The sequence below is a fragment of the Cricetulus griseus genome, chromosome 4 (genome assembly GCF_003668045.3).
Source record: "Cricetulus griseus strain 17A/GY chromosome 4, alternate assembly CriGri-PICRH-1.0, whole genome shotgun sequence".
NCBI lineage: Eukaryota > Metazoa > Chordata > Mammalia > Rodentia > Cricetidae > Cricetulus > Cricetulus griseus.
The window spans coordinates 35,954,481-35,974,757 of NC_048597.1; the positions used below are offsets into that span (position 1 = coordinate 35,954,481).

General features: G+C 37.5%; 1 protein-coding gene across 15 annotated transcripts in view; it reads right to left on the bottom strand.

Moving 5' to 3' along the window:
• The window catches only part of Senp7 (SUMO specific peptidase 7), a 124,482-nt gene that overhangs the window by 51,880 nt on the left and 52,325 nt on the right, over positions 1-20,277 (bottom strand). For 12 of the 15 annotated variants that reach the window (XM_035444473.1, XM_035444469.1, XM_035444466.1 and 9 more), the window contains one exon: positions 4,822-5,013. The exons of 2 other annotated variants lie outside the window; for them this stretch is intronic. In XM_035444473.1, coding sequence (XP_035300364.1) covers positions 4,822-5,013 — 192 coding nt within the window. Of the gene's footprint in view, positions 1-4,821; positions 5,014-11,478; positions 11,564-20,277 lie in introns of all 15 variants that reach the window. One more of the 15 variants, XM_027412500.2, reaches the window with a different exon arrangement.

A 20,277-nucleotide genomic window follows, 5' to 3' on the forward strand; every position in this document is an offset into this window, starting at 1 on the left:
TGTGTTTCTTTTTTTTTTTAAGATTTTATTTATTTATTATGTATGTATAACTGCACACCAGAAGAGGGCACCAGATCTCATAAAGGATGGTTGTGAGTTGTGGTTGCTGGGAATTGAACTCAGGACCTCTGAAAGAGCAGACGGTGCTCTTAACCTTGGAGCCATCTCTCCAGCCCTGAGGTGTGTTTCTTGTATGCAGCAGAAGGATGGATTCTGTCTTCTTATCCATTCCACTAGCCTGTGTCTTTTTATAGGCAAGTTAAAACCACTAATATTGAGGAATATTAATGACTATTGATTGTTCATTCTTGTTTGTTTTGGATTTGGTGGTGGTGGTGGAATTGTGTGTGGATTTCCACCCCATTTTTTCTTTTGGCTGTTGGTAAAGTGGGATTAACCTATTGCCTATGTTTTTCTGGTTGTAGTTAATTTCCTTGGATTGGAGTTTTCCTTCTAACACTTTCAAAAGGGCTGGATTGGTGAATATGTATTGTTTAAATCTGGTTTTGTCTTGTTTTCTCCATCTATAGTGATTGAAAGCTTTGCTGGGAATAGTAGTCTGGACTGGCATCTGTGGTCTCTTTTGTAGGTAGAATATCTATCCAGGACCTTCTGGCTTTCAGAGTTTCCATGGAAAAGTCAGGTGTAATTCTGATAGGTTTGCCTTTATATGTTACTTGACCTTTTTCCTTTGCTGCTCTTAATATTCTTTCTTTATTTTGTATGTTTTGGGTGTTGACTATTATATGGAGAGGAGACCTTTTTTTGTGGTCCACTCTTTTTGCTGTTCTGTAGGCTTCTTGTACTTTCATTGGCATGTCTTTCTTTAGGTTGGGAAAGTTTTCTTCTATGATTTTGTTGAATATGTTTTCTGCACCTTTGAGTTGGGTTTCTTCACCTTCTATACTATTATTCTTAGCTCTGGTCTTTTCACAGTATCCCATATTTCCCACATATTTTGTGTTAGGGATTTTCTGGATTTAAGATTTTCTTTGGTTGACAAGTCTATTTCTCCTAGTGTATCTTCAACTCCTGAGATTCTCTCTTTCATCTCTTTTTTTCTGTTGGATATGCTTGCATCTGTAGTTCCTGATCATTTACTCAGCTTTTCTATTTCCAGCATTCCCTCAGTTTGTGTTTTCTTTATTGTCTCTATTTCAGTTTTCAGGTCTTGAACTGTCTGAATTGTTTCCTTCAGCTGTTTGATTGTATTTTCTTGGCTTTCCTTAAGAGATTTGTTGATTTCTAGTATTTTTTGTTTTTTTTTTTCTTCCATTTCTTTAAGAGATTTTTTCATATCCTCTTTGAGGCCCTCTATCATTTTCATGAAGATGTTTTTAAGGTCATTCTCTTCTGCTTCATCTGCATTGTGATGTTCAGGTCTTACTGGTGTAGAGTCCCTAGACTCCAATGGTGTCATATTGGTTTTTTCTGTTGTTGAATGTGTTTTTATATTGTCTTATTCCCATTGATTCTTCTGGTGGGAGTAGAAGGAATCTCTTCCTCTCCTGGTGGGTACGGGACCAAGGTTCCCTTCTGGTAGATGCAAACAGATTCAATACTCAGATGTCTCTCCTCTTCCTAATCCCTTGGATGGAGGTGAGACTGGTATGGGGCTTTGGCAGTCTCTAGATGTGCTGGATCCTGCCGAATGGGATTTGCTGCTGTGAGCAGTCCCCCAGTCAGGTATCCCTGAGCAGGACAGAGCTGGACTCATCCTTAAACTAACTAAATGGTGAAGTTCATCAAGCTCAGACAAATGCTTTGGCCACAATGCAGTTGGCAACAGCGGTCTCAGACCATTCTGGCATTTCCAGGATAGAAGGCTTCAGAAGAATCAGATACAGCAATAGCCTCTAAATTTTTTTATTTTTTTTATTTTTTTTTTTTAGTTAGCAGCAATAAGAAAGGCATAAAAATAATGTTACCAGTTATTACCAGGCATTGGATTGTGGATTTTGCTCAAATCTAAACATCAATCCAAAAAGACATACATTGTTATCCCTGTGTCAAAGATACAAGGAACTTGCCAGGGTAACTCAGTGTGCTAGCAACACAGATGAAAGCTGAATGTAGGTCTGGCTATAATGTTTATGCTTAATCTAAAGGTTAAGAACTGGAGGCAATCAACAAAAAGAGAACTGATTTTCAGAGGCCACATCAAAGCTACCCAGGAATTTCACCACTTATACGGAACTTGAAGCAAGCTAGGTTCACTTAATAGATTCTGGAAACAAACAGAAATATCTTATTGATTATCATTATTCATTTTTAACATAAGACCCAAAAAGTACAGATTATAATTTGACAGTTTCTTAAGTTCCTCACAATAGAGCTATTTTCTTAATTACATAATACCAATATAATTTGTATTCAATGGAAAATAACATCATAAATTTCAACAAAAAATGCAAAATTATAACACTTTTGTTTATATTATATTTTATGTGCAGAAAATTTTCACTTTCATACTTGGATAATTTAATGTGGATGGAAGATGGCTCAGAGGTTAAGAGCACTGGATGTTCTACCAGAGGACCAGGGTTTGATTCCCAGTATCCACATAGAAGTTTACAACCAACTGAAACTCCAGTCCCAGGGGTCCCAGCATCCTCTTTTCATCTCTATGGGTATGGCACATGGTGCACACACATATATACAGGCAAAACATCGATAGACATAAAGATAAAATACAAAATTTTAAATAATAATGTAAAAATTTTATGAACTAGTAAATACATTCTAAATTAATTCCCTTCTTACAGTTCAGGAAAATTAAGCTCAAGGTTAAGTGCCATGAACAGATCTGTGCATTGAGAGAGAATATAAAGATAAATATGGCACAATACCTCTCCTTAAGTAAGATGCTTTCAATCTACTAGAATAAGCAGAAACAAACACTTGCAAAATAATGTGATAATTACATTTCTGAAATCTCTAATTATATATTCAGTCTACTATCTGAATAATAATATTGAAATTCTCTCTTAATTAATTTTGTTATATTTGTTTTATTTTATGTGCATGGGTATTTTGCTTGTATGTATGTACGTATGTATGTATGTATATATATATATATGTATGTATGCATGTATGCATGCATGCATGCCAGTTGAGTGCCCTGTGTTCAGTGTCAGAAGAGGGCATTTGATCCCCTGAAACTGGAGGTATAGATGGTTTTGAACTGTCATTTGGGTGCTGGGAACCATGCCCAAGTCCTCTAGGTGCCCTTAACCACTGAGTCATCTCTCAAGCCCATCATTGAAATACTTATTTGGAGAAGAGACAATTTTTAAAATAGACTGTCATGGCTAGCTTTAATTGTCAACTTGACATAATCTAGAATCACATGGGAAGAGTGTCTCAATGAAGAACTGTTAACTGTGGGTTAGCCTGTGGGCATATCTGTGGCAGATGGTCATAATTGTGTTAACTGCTATGGAAAGGCACCATTCCACAGGCAGGGGGTCCTCAGCTATTGTAAGGGTAGAAAAAGCAAACCAAACACAAGCAAGCGAGCATACATGAACATACATGCACTTATTTTCCCTGGTCTTGACTGTGGACTTGGTGTGATAAGCTGCTCTAAGCTTCTGTCATTGTGACTTACCCACAATGATGGACTATAACCTGAAATTATGAACTAAAAGAAAACCTTCTTCCCCTAAGTAGCTTTTGTCAGAATATCCCACCACAGCAACAGAAAGGAGCAGGACAGAGACTAATTATATGTTATATTTGATATTTCATGAATCAGAATAAAGACATGAAAATTTTAGAAGTTGATAAGAAACAGAGTTTTAAGAAGATACTACCTGTTAGAATTGTTAAGAAATGTGTTACAAGCCTTTAATGGGGGAACCATAAGTAAGAGGCTTAAAGTGAAAATATAAGCTTGAAGAAGATAGTTGGTGGGAGGGACAACTAAGACCAGAACAAATTTTTGCTAAAACAAAAGCTCTGAATTCTACAGGCTGAAAGCAGAAAGTAAGTCTGACTAGTCTGCAAATAAACATTTGACTATAGCAAATAAACATTTAAAAAAAAAAATCTAGAAGTCAAACTTGGTGCTTCACACAGTAAGTCCAGCACTCAAGAGAAGACAAAAGGATCACAAGTTCAAGACCTGGGCTGCAGAGCAGAAATCCTCTATCTCAAAAAAAAACAAACCCAGTAGAATTTATTAATTGAGCATCTTCTAGCTTTTTTGATAAAGTATTTCTTAGTTCTAGTCTAGGCAAGATCTCCCTGTCTTAGTTTCTGAAACAAAGCAACTTAGTATCTATTTTAAGTAGTAGAGTAAGCTGCACCTGTTAATGGAATTCAGCTACTGCATATCATTCTTGCTAGCAGTGTGTTTATCCATTTGTTCAATAAATATCTACTAAGCACTAGATGTAAGATTCCATTTTCCAGGTATAATCATGGTGAGTAAACATGGGTGGGTGGGTGGGTAGGTGGGTGGATTGATGGATGGATGGATATGGATGGATTCTAGAGAAATGTGCAGACAGATGGGTGGAAAGAAGAGAAAAGAAGAGAGAAATGGAATTATTTCCATTACACCAGTATGATACTAAAGCAGGTAACTAAAGTTTCATTCAGTGTTTGCATCCATGTTTCCAAAATACAAGAATGGACTTTTAATTATGATTATGAGCCATGAATTGATACTTCCAAAGCCATTTTATTCAGTGGGAAAAAGTCACACCAGTTATTAAAGCATGTTTGTCTTATATTCACAATAATGTATCTAGGAGGAAAGATCAAGTACATGAGAATAAATATGTATTTTTTTAGTAAAGTTATCACTAGACATACCTTTCAGACAAAAAGCTCTTGTGATGATTTACATTCTGACAAGACTCTAAGCTGCCATCAGATGATGAAGAAAGTTGCTCTGACTTCAGGTTGGCTGTACCACTCAAACTGGCCTCAGTTATAGGTGAGATCTTTAAGTATTTTCTTCCTAACTCCGTTCGCAGGATATCCGTCAATATAACTCTGGGTATCCTGCCACATAGAATGACAAACACTGTACTGTACTAGAGTTTTCATGGGGGAGAAGAAATAGAAAAGAAAAAAAAAAAAAAAACGTACCCCATGAAGATGAATTTTCAAACATTGTCACTTCGGTGCAAGTAAGTTCTCTTAGAATTGTAACAGTGTCAGGAAATTAACACACGGATACTCAAAATTTGGGGTAGATACAATCTTTTGTTTCTAAAAGTACTTTTGCTTACAAATTATGGAACAGATTATCAGCAAGTAACTATAATATCTTTAACGTTACTAACAGATACTATGGCAGTACTTAAATGTTTAACCAATTTTTCTCAAAAAATGTTTTTATCTTTTCCAGTATTTATTAAAAACATACCACCACAAACCAATTCATGAAATCTATGTTCTGATTTAGCAGAAAGGTCCTTGATAAACACCTGTGATCATCAAATGACAAATGCTACATTCCATAAGAAAGACAACATCCAGATTACATCCATTGTAATGCTAGATTCCACAAATGAAACAGCACATATACTTATGGTTATGTTTATGTTAATATTATAATAGCATCAAGTAAGTGAGCTAGTAGGTTAAGTGTTTAGAAATGTATAGTGTATTTCTAAATATTTAAAGTTCTCTAAATTGGTGAACTCTATATCAGATATACTTTAGGTCTTGTATCTTCATAATCAAAAACCAGTAGCAAAATCTACTTGGTTTCTCAGCTTCTACGGTCAACAAGTGATGTGTTGCCACACTTTCAAGGCTACTTTTTTGACAAGCATGTGCAAGATCTAGGGTTTGACTCCAGCACAGTAGTACTAGTAGAAGGCAAGACAACATTTGATCCAATTGACTTTTCAAGCCAATTGTTTGCATTTTGCAGGGGTTGTGGGGGGACTTTTTAGATTTTGTTATTGTATTTTTAAATACATATTTAGTTATTTTACTTGTATGTGTGGTGGAAAGCCAGAAAAGGGCATCAGCTGCTCTAGAACTAGACTTACAGATGACTGGAACACCTGATATGGGTACTGGGAATCAAATCTCAGTCCTCTGCAAGAGTAGCAAATGCTCTTAATCACTAAACCTTCTTTCTAGCCAACTACTATTCTTGTTTTTATTCTGTTTGTTTTAGGACAGGTTCTCATTGTGTTGTCCAAGCTGGCCCCAAACTTCTGGTAGCAGGGTACAGAGTACAAGTGTTTGCTACCAAACCTGGATAGTTATCATTTTTTAACGTGTTTCTCCTTTATTGGATGTCCCACCTCCCCTTGACTAGTACAAATATGTAGCTAACACACTTTGCTGATATTTTGTGGAAACAAAGGATATATTTTGAAAAGGCTTAAGTACTTTTGCTTAAATAAAAATGTCAATTTTGTTAAATATCAGAAGTACTGTTTACTTTCTAACATAAAGACACTGTGTTCCTTTCACTATATCTCAGACCACATAAGAGGCGGAAGACCATAAAAGAACTTTAGGACTGGTGAGATGGCCTGACAACCTGAGTTCAATCTCTAGATCTCATATCAAAGTGGAAGAGAGCAGCAACTCCCAAAAGGTGACCTCTGACCTCAAGAGATGTGCTATAATGTGCATGCTAATATTCACACACATCATACACACATACACATTAATAACCACATATAAAATTAGCTACAGACAGTAATTTTAAATTAGTTTTCTATTTTAAACACTGAGCATTCCAACCTCAGAGTGCTGAGTGATGTGACCAAGTCTTCTACTTAGCTCTTCCCTGAGAGCCTGATGTCTTTGGGTATTTGCTTCTTTCATTCTGTAACAGTGGGTTATGGATAACTAAGTAGGAACTTAGGAAATCCACAGGTAGGAACTTGAGGAAATCCTTGAGTATCTATTTCTAGTACAACCACCATAAAAAGTTCTATAATGATTAAACAATATCTATCCCTTAAATTAGGGTTTAAGAAGGATAAAAAGAATTGAAGTCCACACCTAATACACTCCAATTTGGAGGTACTTTCCATTATTGTATCATTTAAACCTAAGTGAACTACCAGTATTGTCTTCTTTGTACACTTGATGCCTGAAAAAATTATCCTTTGAAGCACTAGACTGAAGAAAGGCTACATTTGAAGTGGTGTGGGCAATGAAGAATCAAAAGAAATCCCAAGATTCCCTTTATTTGATCCTATACTATGTACTACTCTAAAATAAAAGTTAACTATGACTCTCAACACTTTAAGGAAAACATTGAGCCAGGCAGTGGTGGCACAGGCCTTTAATCCCAGCACTTGGGAGGCAGAGGCAGATGGATCTCTGTGAGTTCGAAGCCAGCCTGGTCTACAGAGTGAGTTATAGGACAGTCAGGGCTACACAGAGAAACCCCAACCTCAGAAAACAAAAGAAAAAAGAAAGGTAGGGAAGGAGGAAGGGAGGGAGGGAGCGACATTGATCTTGGCTTGGTGGCACATGCCTTTAATTCCAACACTCAGGGAGCAGAAGCAAAGAGATCTCTGGGAGTTCTAGGCTACCCTAGTTTATACAGTGAGACTCCATCTTTCAGAAGAAGAAAAATAAAAAATAAAAAGATAGAATAAGATAGAAATGCATTTAAGTTATCATATTTTTCCAAGGAAAATGCTTTATTGCACATAGAATTTTATTTACTCTTCTGGGTGATAGTGACACACACCTTTAATCCCTGCACTCAGAGGAAGAGGCAGATGGATCTCTGAGTTCAAGGCCAACCTGGTCTGCAGCATGAGTTCCAGGACATCCAGGGCTACAAAACACTAAACTGATAACTCATTTGAAAAGCAATACAGAGCTTCCTATTAAACAGAAAGTGAATCCAAAAGCTATAAGATATAAGGAGAAATTTGTGGGCACATAGGAGATAAATCAAAGAAATGCCAACTATCATTTCCTATCTCTGTTTAAATATATGATAATAACATAATTTAAAGATGGCTTCAAGTGCTCAGTACCTAAAATAAGCGGGTTTTTTCTAAAATAAAGGGGCTGTGTACAAAGAATTTTAGTACTAAACAATGCAGGAAAAGATACACTGACCTAAAAATCAGCAAGGAAAGAATATTGCTCAGGATTTTCTTTTGAATAATAAATGATCACCCAATTCTCATTAGCTTGTTTGGAGCCTCTAGCACAGCTACTCATATACCCCTGACCCGCTCATAGCAGTTGACCGGTCCACCTCTATGGGGGAGATGGATCAGGCAGCTTCAGGAGAAATGCTCATGGAGTGCTGAGGAAAGATCCACCAAATCAACACTGGGAAATGATGGGGTAACTGAGGTTGTAGCCAGAGGACCCTCACATGCCATTCTCATAGTATTTGTCATACTAGTAGAGTTTGAAGAAAGAAAAAAAATCAAAAAGAAGGGGGAACTGAAATTTTGGAAGATAAATAAATGTAAGCTGACTACAAAGTGTAAGTCAAATATCAAAGTCAGAATTCTTTCCTAGAACAGAAAAACCAAAATTCAAACAAAAATTATTTTGAAAGATTAGACACCAAGCACTAGAAGCTGTATTCCCTGAGTTGAGGTGCTACAGACCTTGAAGGTCCCCAGAGCTGTCAAAAGGTTCAAGGCCTATCCCAACGTGTCCCTAACACTCTGCTTTTCAACTAGAAAGCACTCTACTACTATGTGAACAAAAGCCACAGAACAAAGAACACCAAAGGCTAATGAACTAAGTAACATAAAAAAGAGGTAGTGAAGCCCAATTCCTATTTTACTACATTAAGACTCAGAAGGGTAAAAGGGTCAAGAAATGTACTGTGACACAGGTTATTATGAGCGCAGGCTGTGGGTACTCACAGCATAGATCACGGATCTCCATCACCAAGTAACATTTGTTTAAGAAAGCTACTTACTAAAATTTCTGTTTCTGAGCACCAACCACCTCACCCCTAACAGGGGAAGTGACAATTAAATGAAATAATAGACTTAAAGTAGTTAACACAACTGCTAGCATGTAATATTTTCAAGGCCAATGGAAACCCAGTTGAATTTTCATATTATTGAAGCCTTGGTTAATGTTAATTTTCATAGCTTTAGACTCTGCAACCTTGAAGAAAATCCAATCTTTTGGAAAGCTTAACTTACACCTAGCAATGACTACAGTCATTTCCTCAGCTCTTCAGAATTCATAGCCATTGGCCAATATCGTCTATCACCTATGGATAAAATCCACTTTGGATACCTTGAAAACAAAAGGAGTTTTGTGTGATGGCCTTACAGAATATAGATCTATGCACTAAACTAAATTCGTAGCAGCTAAACTGTCTTTGATTCAACTCTATAAATTAGTATTGTCGCTGTTATCCAGAGCTACCTTGTGTTTCAAGAAGTTCTGAAATTTTACAACCTATCTCAATTTGGAATGAAGGAATAGAAGCTGTCATGTCCAACTTGCTTTCCTAAGTATGTAAATATTACTATTAAGCAATATGAAATAACTGTAAGATTATACTTCAGAATATCAAAAAATATACCAAACCAAAGCAGAAACAAATACTGAGAAACAAGTCAGAACAAAGTGTGTTAAGACAGCCTTGCCGATTCCTGATGGCCCACTGCAGGCGTATCCTCTTCACTGTTCTACAGTATGGCTTAAGTGTAGAAAGGTAACTATAAGGTTCAAATACTTAGCAGAGGGAGACATTGAAAAACTAATGGTATATTAATATGCAAGTCATTTCAACAGCCATTTAAAAAAAAATAAAGTCTACTGAAAAACAGCAATTAGACCTGCTAATATAGCTACAATATAATTAAAAAGTTACATGGCTAGTCTAATGTCATTTTTCTATAACTTACATTAATATCCTAAAAGTACAGTATGTGGCAATTTCAACAAGGATATCATAAATCTCATCTCTCAGATGACATAATTCAAACTATACCTTCTAAATCAGCATTTTAAAGTATGTAAGAATTATTACTTTTTTCTATTTTCTTCTTTTAAGACATTTAGTTATTATTACATGTGTGTATGCACATGACAAAGCACAAGTATGTAGGACGGAGGACAGTTCGGGAGCTAGTTCCAGTCTTCCACTGTGAAGTACAGAGATTAAACTCAGGTCGTCAAGCTTGCGTACCAAGTGCTTTTACCCAACGGCCATCTCACTGGTCTATATCTTTAAGAAAGCCACAGATTTCCTTCTCTCTCTGCCTCTCTCTCTCTGTCTCTCTCTCCCTGTATGTCTGTGTACATGCATGCATGTATGTAAGTATGTGTGTAGGTATATATGTAAATTCATGTGCAGTGGATACAGTTGGGTGATGTATGCACATGTGTGCACATGGATGCATGTGGAGGTCAGAGCACAACCACAGATGTTGTTCCTTGAGATCTGTACACATTATTTTTTACACAAAGGCCCTCTCTTGGGACCTAGGGCTTGTCAATTAAGCTAGGCTGGCTGGCCAGTGAGCCCCAGTGATCCTCCTATTTCTACCTCCCTAGCGCTGAGATTGCAAACACATACCACTACATCCTGCTTTTTACATGGATGCTGGTATCAGAATCAGGCCCTCATGCTCACATGGCAGACACTCTAACAACTACGCTATGTACCTAGACCCAAGACTGACAGATTTCTTTTTCCTTTCACAAAGCTGAGTTTTAAGTGAGTAAAATTAAATTATCACTCAACTAGAATGTTACTGGCCTAAAGAAATTATAAGGTAATCACAGTATTTGGAATATGTTGCATTTTTTGTTTTAAATGTATTAAGAAAAATAATAAATATACCATTAAGATAAATTCCAAGTATCCATAGCTCTTCTTAAGAGAATATGAGTATATTATTTCCTGTCCATCACTAATAATCTCTGCTGCTCATAAACAAAAGCAGGAGTGGGTTCTTCTGTGTGCCCCATTCAGCTCTTGCTGACCAAGGCTAATAAATGTCTGGACATTTTCAACCAGGAAAACAGATATGAACCACATGTGGAAATAAACCTACACTAAAATGTATTAATATGTCCTTTAGAAAGAGTCAAACACATCAGAAGAATCATATTTTAAAACAAGTCCCATTGCTTTTCATTTTTTAAATGTACACTGAAAACACTGCTAGTTTGGTATTTCTATAATTCCCAACTCTTTTTATTCTCACTATATTATACAGCTGATTTGAACCATGTGTTGTTCTATTTGTCCCATTAGTCTTATCTGGGAATCAAAAGGTCGAACTGTCTTTACATAAAAGACAAGGTACTTGGTTCACTGCCCATAGATACCAGAATGAAACCAAATTTCTAACAAAAAGTCATTTCTGTAATTCAATAAGAAATTTTTGTTTATTTCAAGTCAAACTTTAGGACAAAATTCAAAAGCAAAAGTAAATTTTTATCTTTTTATTTTTCTGAAATAATACATCCTAGCAGGGTAAAAGTGAAAATAAGGCAAAGGGCCTCATGTCAAACTACATTCATCCAAAGTCATACCCAAAAGAGTTCTCCAATTTCCTTATTTGAAGCTTGTAATCTCTTTTCCTGGTTGTCATCAAAATTACAGAGTCGAAAATTCATTCTGATGGAGGAAAATATGTATCAATAAAAGTTTGAAGATGTATATCTGGTAAGAAGTAATTGCTTTTTTATTCAGCAAATACTTATCACTTAGCATATGCCTAGTATTGTACTAGGAAAAAGGAATAAAGTGTAATGTAGTCTCTATACTCATAAAGCTTACTATCAAGGATACAAAGAAGCTAAAAATCACAATATGATTGCTATGATGAATAAGCCATTTAAACAGGATGAAGAGAGGTTATCGCGTGTAGCTATGTGAGAAAGGAGTCGAAGATGCATGACCAGGAGAAATCAGTAAAAATGGAAGCAGAGATTGTTTACAAGGTAAAAGAATGAAGAGAATGTGTGAAACAGCACGTGGCATTCAGTGAGATATAAACAGTTTCCCAGGACAACATAAATGTGGAAGAGCAGAGACTCAGAGGAGACACAGTCAAAGTGTCAGCCATTAAGGCCCTCGTGTGCCAAGCTACAATAACTTTATCTTGAAGGATGTATGGGTCTACAGACAGATATAAACTAGTGAGTAACAAGCACGTCTCACTTTTAAAATAAAGATAAGGAATGACTTTATAAGAAAAAGTGTGTACACTGGAAGTCTAAACAAGTTGTTATCATAATAATAAAGATGACATTATTAGGGCTTAGACTAGAGTGCTGGAAATAAACAGGAAACATTATTTCAATATAGATTTAGTTTGAAATAAAAATACCTAGACATAATAAATAATGGTATGAGGGATGAAAACAGGGGGGGAGTTAAGGGCCATTCCCAAGTTCCAATTTATAAGACTGAATATATGGGTAGGCAATTCACTCAGATAACACAGGGACACAAATATAAGAATGAGTTGAGAATAAAGATTGTGGTTGTTGGGCCTGGAGAGATGGCTCAGAGGTTAAGAGCACTGACTGCTCTTCCTGAGGACCCGAGTTCGATTCCCAGCACCCACATGGCAGCTCACAACTGTCCAGTTACAGGGGATCTGATACCTTCACACCAATGCACATAAAGTAAAGTTAAATGAATTATTAAAAAAAAAGATTGTGGTTGTAGATTGGAATAAATTTAGTCGACTTAGACCTAAGCAAAGAGGACTGGATTAGCTGGATGCCAGAAACTGTACTGGGAGGGAAGAAGGAGAGGGAGAGAACTAGAGTCTCAGTGGAATTCACTATAATAAAGTTTCAGGTACACATCATTTATCTGGCAACAATTCTTGGGAAAAACTATTCTTCAGAAAAATGGAACACTACACAGTTATGAAAAGGGTGGGGATGAGGGGAACTAATGATTTTGTTGTCATCTGGAGAAATATTGAAGCTTCCTTCCAAATAAGTGAGAAAAATACCATTAAAGTCATTCTCCTCACAAGTCCTTTACATATCAGCACTGTTAAATATTAGACTTCCAATACCTCAAAAGATTAATGCTAAAAACCAAAACTTATACTGAACTATTTTGTGTCCTGTTTGAAAAAGTTAAAATTCGCTTCCTTCCCATTCTGCCGACCGATCCAAAATGAGTGTCATTCACCCAGATCTCCCCGGTCTTGTGCCTGCTTGGAGTAGACATGCCCAGGCAGGGAAGAGCTCCCTGAATCTGGGAACAGGCCACTCTACCTTCCCTTTCTGCCGACCGATCCGCAACGAAGTGAGTTATCCTCTGCTCTTACCCAACTCCCTTCCAAAGCCCCATCCACCCCGATCTCCCCGGGCCTGCTCCTGCTTGGGGTAGACCTGCCCAGGCAGTGAGGAACTCCCTGAGCCTGGAAAACACCCCACTCTTCCTTCCCGTCCCCCGCCACACACACCTGACACCTATAGAGGCCTAACTCCTTCAGAGTGAGGAGACTACCAGGAGAGGCAAGACCATCCAGAGCTGCACACATTGAATTCCTGGCCCACACACACCACTGAGTAACAAGAGGAGATAGAGAGACCCCTCCTGCACTCACTGGAAGAAGATATGGGAAAAGGACAGAAGAAGAACTCACTCAACAACAGAAAGACCAATATGACACCACCAGAATCTAGGGACTCCACTCCAGCAAGATCTGAAAAGCCCAACACAGTGCATGAGAAGAGAGGAACCTCAAAAATTATCTCAGCAAGATGATAGAGACCTTTAAAGAGGAAACAAGAAAATCCCTTAAAGAAATAGAAGAAAAAGCAAGCAAATAATTACACGAAATGGAGGAAAAGACAAACCAAAAATTCAAGAAATAAACAAATCTCTTAAAGAATCTAAAGAAACCCAAGAAAAAACAACCAAACAAGTGAAGGAAGCTCTTGAAACAGTTCAAAGCATGAAAGCTGAAATAGACACAATAAAGAAAACACAGAATGAGGCGATGCTGGAAATGGAAAGACTGGATAAACGATCAGGAACTAAAGACGTGAGTATAACTAATAGAATCCAAGAGACAGAAGAGAGAATCTCAGCTATTGAAGACTCGCTAGAGGATATACATTCATCAACCAAAGAAAACCTCAAGTCCAACAAATCCCTAACACAAAATATCCAGGAAATATGGGACACCGTGAAAAGACCAAAGCTAAGAATAATAGGTATAGAAGAAGGTGAGGAAACACTGCTCAGAGGTACAGAAAACATATTCAACAAAATCATAGAAGAAAACTTCCCCAACCTACGGAAGGATATGCCTATGAAAGTACAAGAAGCTTACTGGACACCAAACAGACTGGACCACAAAAAGAAGTCCCCCTGACACATAATAATCAAAACACAAAATCTACAGAATAAAGAGAAAATATTAAGAGCAGCAAAGGAAAAAGGCCAAGTAACATACAAAGGCAAACCAATCAGAATCACACCCGACTCCTCAATGGAAACTCTGAAAGCCAGAAGGTCTTGGATAGATACCATTCAAGCACTAAGGGAGCATGGATGTCAACCCAGACTACTGTACCCAGCAAAACTCTCAATCACTATACATGAAGAAAACAAGATATTCCATGACAAAAACAGATTTAAACAATACATATCCACAAATCCAGCACTACAGAAGGTTCTGGAAGGAAAACTCCAACCCAACGAACATAACTACACTCACAAAAACACAGGCAATAGATAATCTAATTTTACCAAACACAAAAAGAAGCAGGAGGGTGAAATCCACACACAATGACACCACCAACAATAAACCCAAAACAAACAAGAACCAACGAACAATGGACATTAATATCCCTAAATGTCAATGGTCTCAACTCATACATAAAAAGATAGAGGCTAACAGAATGGATATGAAGACAGAATCCATCCTTTTGCTGTTTACAAGAAACACACCTCAACTTCAAAGACAGGCGATACCTCAGAGTAAAAGGATGGGAAAAGATTTTCCAATTAAATGGGCCCAAGAAACAAGCTGGTGTAGCAATCCTAATATCTAACAAATTAGACTTAAAACTAAAATCAATCAAAAGAGATAAAGAAGGGCATTTCATACTCATCACAGGAAAAGTCCATCAAGATAAAGTCTCAATCCTGAACATCTATGCCTCAAATATGAAGGCACCCACATTTGTAAAAGAAGCATTACTAAATCTCAAACCACACATAAAACCACACACACTTATAGTAGGAGACTTCAACACCCCCCTTACGCCACTAGACAGGACCACCAGGCAGAAACTTAACAAAGAAACAAAGGATCTGAAAGAAGTTATGACCCAACTGGGGTTAACGGATATCTATAAAACATTCAATCCAAACTCAAAAGAATATACCTTCTTCTCAGCGCAACATGGCACCTTCTCTAAAATTGACCACATAGTAGGCAGCAAAGCAAACTTCCATAGTTACAAAAGAATTGGAAATAACCCCCTGTATCTTATCAGATCACCATGCATTAAAGCTAGAATTCAACAGCAATACGAATAGCAGAAAATCTACATACTCTTGGAAAATGAGTAACACCCAATTGCACCATTCCTGGGTTGAGGAAGAAATAAAAAAGAAATTAAAGACTTCCTAGAATTTAATGAGAATGTAGACACAACATACCCAAACTTACGGGACACTCTAAAAGCAGTGCTAAGAGGGAAGTTCATATCACTAAGTGCCCACATGAAGAAACTGGAGAAAAGTCACATTAGAGAATTGACAGAACAACTGAAAGCATTAGAGCAAAAAGAAGCAAACTCATCAAGGAGGAGTAGATGCCAGGAAATAATCAACCTGAGAGCTGAAATCAATAAAGTAGAAACTAGGAAAACATTACATAGAATCAATGAAACAAAGAGTTGGTTCTTTGAGAAGATCAACAAGAGAGACAAACCTCTAGCCAAACTAACCAAAAGGCAGAGAGAGAGCATGCTAATTAATAAAATCAGAAACAAAAAGGAGGATATAACAACGGACACTGTGGAAATCCAGAGAATCTTCAGGTCATACTTTGAAAACCTGAACTCTACAAAATTCGAATATCTAAAGGAAATGGACAGTTTTCTGGATAAATATCACTTACCAAAACTAAATCAAGATCAGACAAACAGTTTAAATCGACCAATAACCCCTAATGAAATAGAAGCAGTCATCAAAAGCCTCCCAACCAAAAAAAGCCCAGATGGCTTCACTGCAGAATTCTACCAGAAATTCAAACAAGAGCTGATACCAGTACTCCTCAAACTGTTCCACACGATAGAAGCAGATGGGATATTGCCAAACCCTTTCTACGAGGCTACAATCACTTTGATACCCAAGCCACACAAAGATATGACTAAGAAAGATAACTACAGACCAATATCCCTCATGAACATCGATGCTAAAATACTCAATAAAATATTGGTGAACTGAATCCAAGAACATATCAGAAAAATGATCCACCACAATCAAGTAGGCTTCATCCCAGGGAAGCAAGGATGGTTCAACATACGAAAATCCATTAATGTAATCCACCATATAAACAAACTGCAAAGAAAAACCACATGATCATCTCACTAGATGCTGAAAAAGCCTTTGACAAAATCCAACATCCCTTCATGATAATGATCTTGAAGAGAACAGGAATAACAGGAACATATCTAAACATGATAAACACAATATACACCAAGCCATTAGCCAACATCAAACTAAATAGAGAGAAACTCAAAGCGTTTCCTCTAAAATCAGGAATAAGACAAGGCTGTCCACTCTCTCCATATCTCTTCAATATTGTACTTGAAGTTCTAGCTAGAGCAATAAGACAAGAAAAGGTGATCAAAGGGATACAAATTGGAAAGGAAGAAGTCAAACTTTCACTATTAGCAGATGACATGATAATCTACATTAGTGACCTGAAAAACTCTACCAGAGAACTCCTACAGCTGATAAAAACCTTCAGCAAGGTAGCAGGATACAAAATTAACTCAAAAAAATCTGTAGCCCTACTGTATACAGATGATAAACCCAATGAGAAAGAAATCATGAAAATATCACCTATCACAATATCCACCAGCAACATAAAATATCTGGGGAGTAACACTAACCAAAAAAGTGAAAGACCTGTACAATAAGAACTTTGAGACTTTAAAGAAAGAAATTAAAGATGATACCAGAAAATGGAAAGATCTCCCATGCTCTTGGATAGGAAGAATTAACATAGTAAAAATGGCAATCCTACCAAAAGCAATCTACAGATTCAACGCAATCCCCATCAAAATCCCAACACAGTTTTTCACAGACATTGAAAGAACAATACTCAACTTTATATGGAAAAATAAAAAACCCAGGATAGCCAAAACAACTCTTTACAATAAAGGATCTTCTGGAGGCATCACCATCCCTGACTTCAAGCTCTACTATAGAGCCATAGTTCTGAAAACACCTTGGTATTGGCACAAGAATACACAGATAGACCAATGGAATCGAATTGAAGACCCTGATATTAACCCACGCACCTACGAACACCTTATTTTTGACAAAGGTGCAAAATCTATACAATGAAGAAAAGATAGCATCTTCAACAAATGGTGCTGGCACAATTGGATTCAGACATGCAGAAGATTGCAGATAGATCCATACCTGTCACCATGCACAAAACTTAAGTGCAAATGGATCAAAGATCTCAGTATAAATCCAGCCACACTGAATCTTCTAGAAGAGAAAGTGGGAATTATCCTTGAACAAATTCGCACAGGAGACCGATTCCTGAACATCATGCCAGTAGCACAGATACTGAGATCTGCAATTAATAAATGGGACCTCCTGAAACTGAGAAGCTTCTGTAAGGCAAAGGACACAGTCAGTAAGACCAAACGACCACCCACAGAATGGGAAAAGATCTTCACCAACCCCACATCTGACAGAGGGCTGATTTCCAAAATATATAAGGAGCTCAAGAAGCTAGCCACCAAAACACCAAACAATGAAATTAAAAAGTGGGGTGCAGAACTAAACAGAGAATTTTCAACAGAGGAATCTGAAATGGCTGAAAGACACTTAAGAAAGTGCTCAAAATCCTTGGCCATCAGAGAAATGCAACTCAAAACAACTCTGAGATACCACCTCACACCTGTCAGAATGACTAAAATCAAAAATACCAATGACAATTTATGTTGGCAGGGATGTGGAGAAGAAGGAACACTCCTCCATTGCTGGTGGGAGTGCGAACTTGTAAGACCACTCTGGAAATCAGTATGGCGGTTGCTCAGAAAAATGGGAATCAGTCTACCTCAAGATCCAGCCATTCCTCTCTTGGGCATATACTCAAATAGAGCATGTTCACACAACAATGACATATTTTCAACCATGTTCATAGCAGCATTGTTTGTAATAGCCAGAACCTGGAAGCAACCTAGATGCCCCTCAACTGAAGAATGGATAGAGAAAATGTGGTACATTTATACAATGGAGTACTACTCAGCAGAAAAAAGCAATGGAATCTTGAAATTTGCAGGCAAATGGATGGAACTAGAAGAAACCATCCTGAGTGAGGTAACCCAGTCACAAAAAGACAAACATGAGCCCTCATCCAGTAGCTGATAGAAGCAGAGACAGACATCCACAGATATACACTGAGCTGAAATCTGGAATTTAGCTGGAGAGAGGGAAGAATGAAGATCGAAGGGGTCTGTACCAGGTTGGAGAAACTCACAGAAACAGTTGGCCTGAACAAAGGAGAGCACATCAACCCCAGATGCTATTTGGGAGGTCAATACAAGACTGATCCAGACCCCTAAACATGGATGTCAATAATGAGGCCCCTGTACTCCAGGGAGCCTCTGGAAGTGAATTAGCATTTTTCCCCTGGTGTAAGAAGGGACTTTGAGAGACCATCCCACGTGAAGGGATACATTCTGGCCCTGGACACATGGGGAAGGGCCCAGGCCCAGCACAGGAAGATTTGGTGGACTTTGCAGAGCCCCCATTGAGGGCCCTACCCTGCCTGGGGAGTGGTGGGTGGATGGGGTGGGGGTAGGTTGGGGGTGGGGGAGGAGGGATTGGAGTGAGGGGAGGGAAAGGGAGAAGGGGCTTACATGTGAAACAAGCTTGTTCCCTAACTTGAACTAATAAAAAAAAAAGTTAAAATTCAGGTAAATGATCAAGAACTACAGATGTAAATATAATCAATAGAATACAAGAGATGGAAGAGAGAATCTCAGGTGTTGAAGACTCACTAAAGGAAATAGAGTTATTGACCAAAGAAAATCTGAAGTCCAACAAATCCCTAAAACAAAATATCCAGGAAATATGGGACACTGTGAAAAGACCAAACCTAAGAATAATGGTATAGAAGAGGCGAAGGTTACAGAAAACATATTCAACAAACTCATAGAAAACTTTCCCAACCTACAGAAGGATATGCCTATGAAAATACAAGAAGCTTACAGAACACCAAATAGACTGGACCACAAAAAAAAAATGTTCCCTTGCCACATAATCATCAAAACGCCAAACTTACAGAATAAAGAAAAAATATTAAGAGCAGCAAAGGAAAAAGGCCAAGTAACATATGAAGGCAGACCTACCAGAATTACAACCAACTTCTCAATGGAAACTTTGAAAGCCAGAAGGTCCTAGATAGATGTTGTACAAATGCTAAGGGACCATGGATGCCAGCCCAAACTACTATACCCAGCAAAGCTTTCAACCACTTTACATGGAGAAAACAAGATAGTCCATGACAAAAGTGGATTTAAAAAATACATATCCACAAATCCATCACTACAGAAAATACTGGAAGGAAAACTACAACCCAAGGAAGTTAACTACACTCACAAAAACATAGGCAATAGATAATCCCACTTTACCAAACACCAAAAGAAAAAAAAAAGGGGGGGGGGGTCCACACACAATACCAACAACAACAACAAATCCAAAAAAAAACAAGAATTAGCAATGAATGGTCATTAATATCCCTCAATATCAATGGTCTTAACTTGCCTATAAAAAGTCACAAGCTAACAGAAGGGACACAAAGACGAAATCCATCCTTCTGCTGCATACAAGAAACACAAGTCAACTTCAAAGACAGATGTTGCCTCAAAGCAAAGGGTTAGGAAAAAATTTTTCCAATCTAATGGACTCAAGAAACAAGCTGGTATAGCAATCCAACTATCTAACATATTAGATTTCAATCAAAAGAGATGAAGAAGGTCATTTCATATAAATCACAGGAAAAGTCCATCAAAATGGAGTCTCAATTCTGAACATCTATGCCCCAAATACAAAGACACCCACGTTCATAAAAGAAATATTACTGAAGCTCA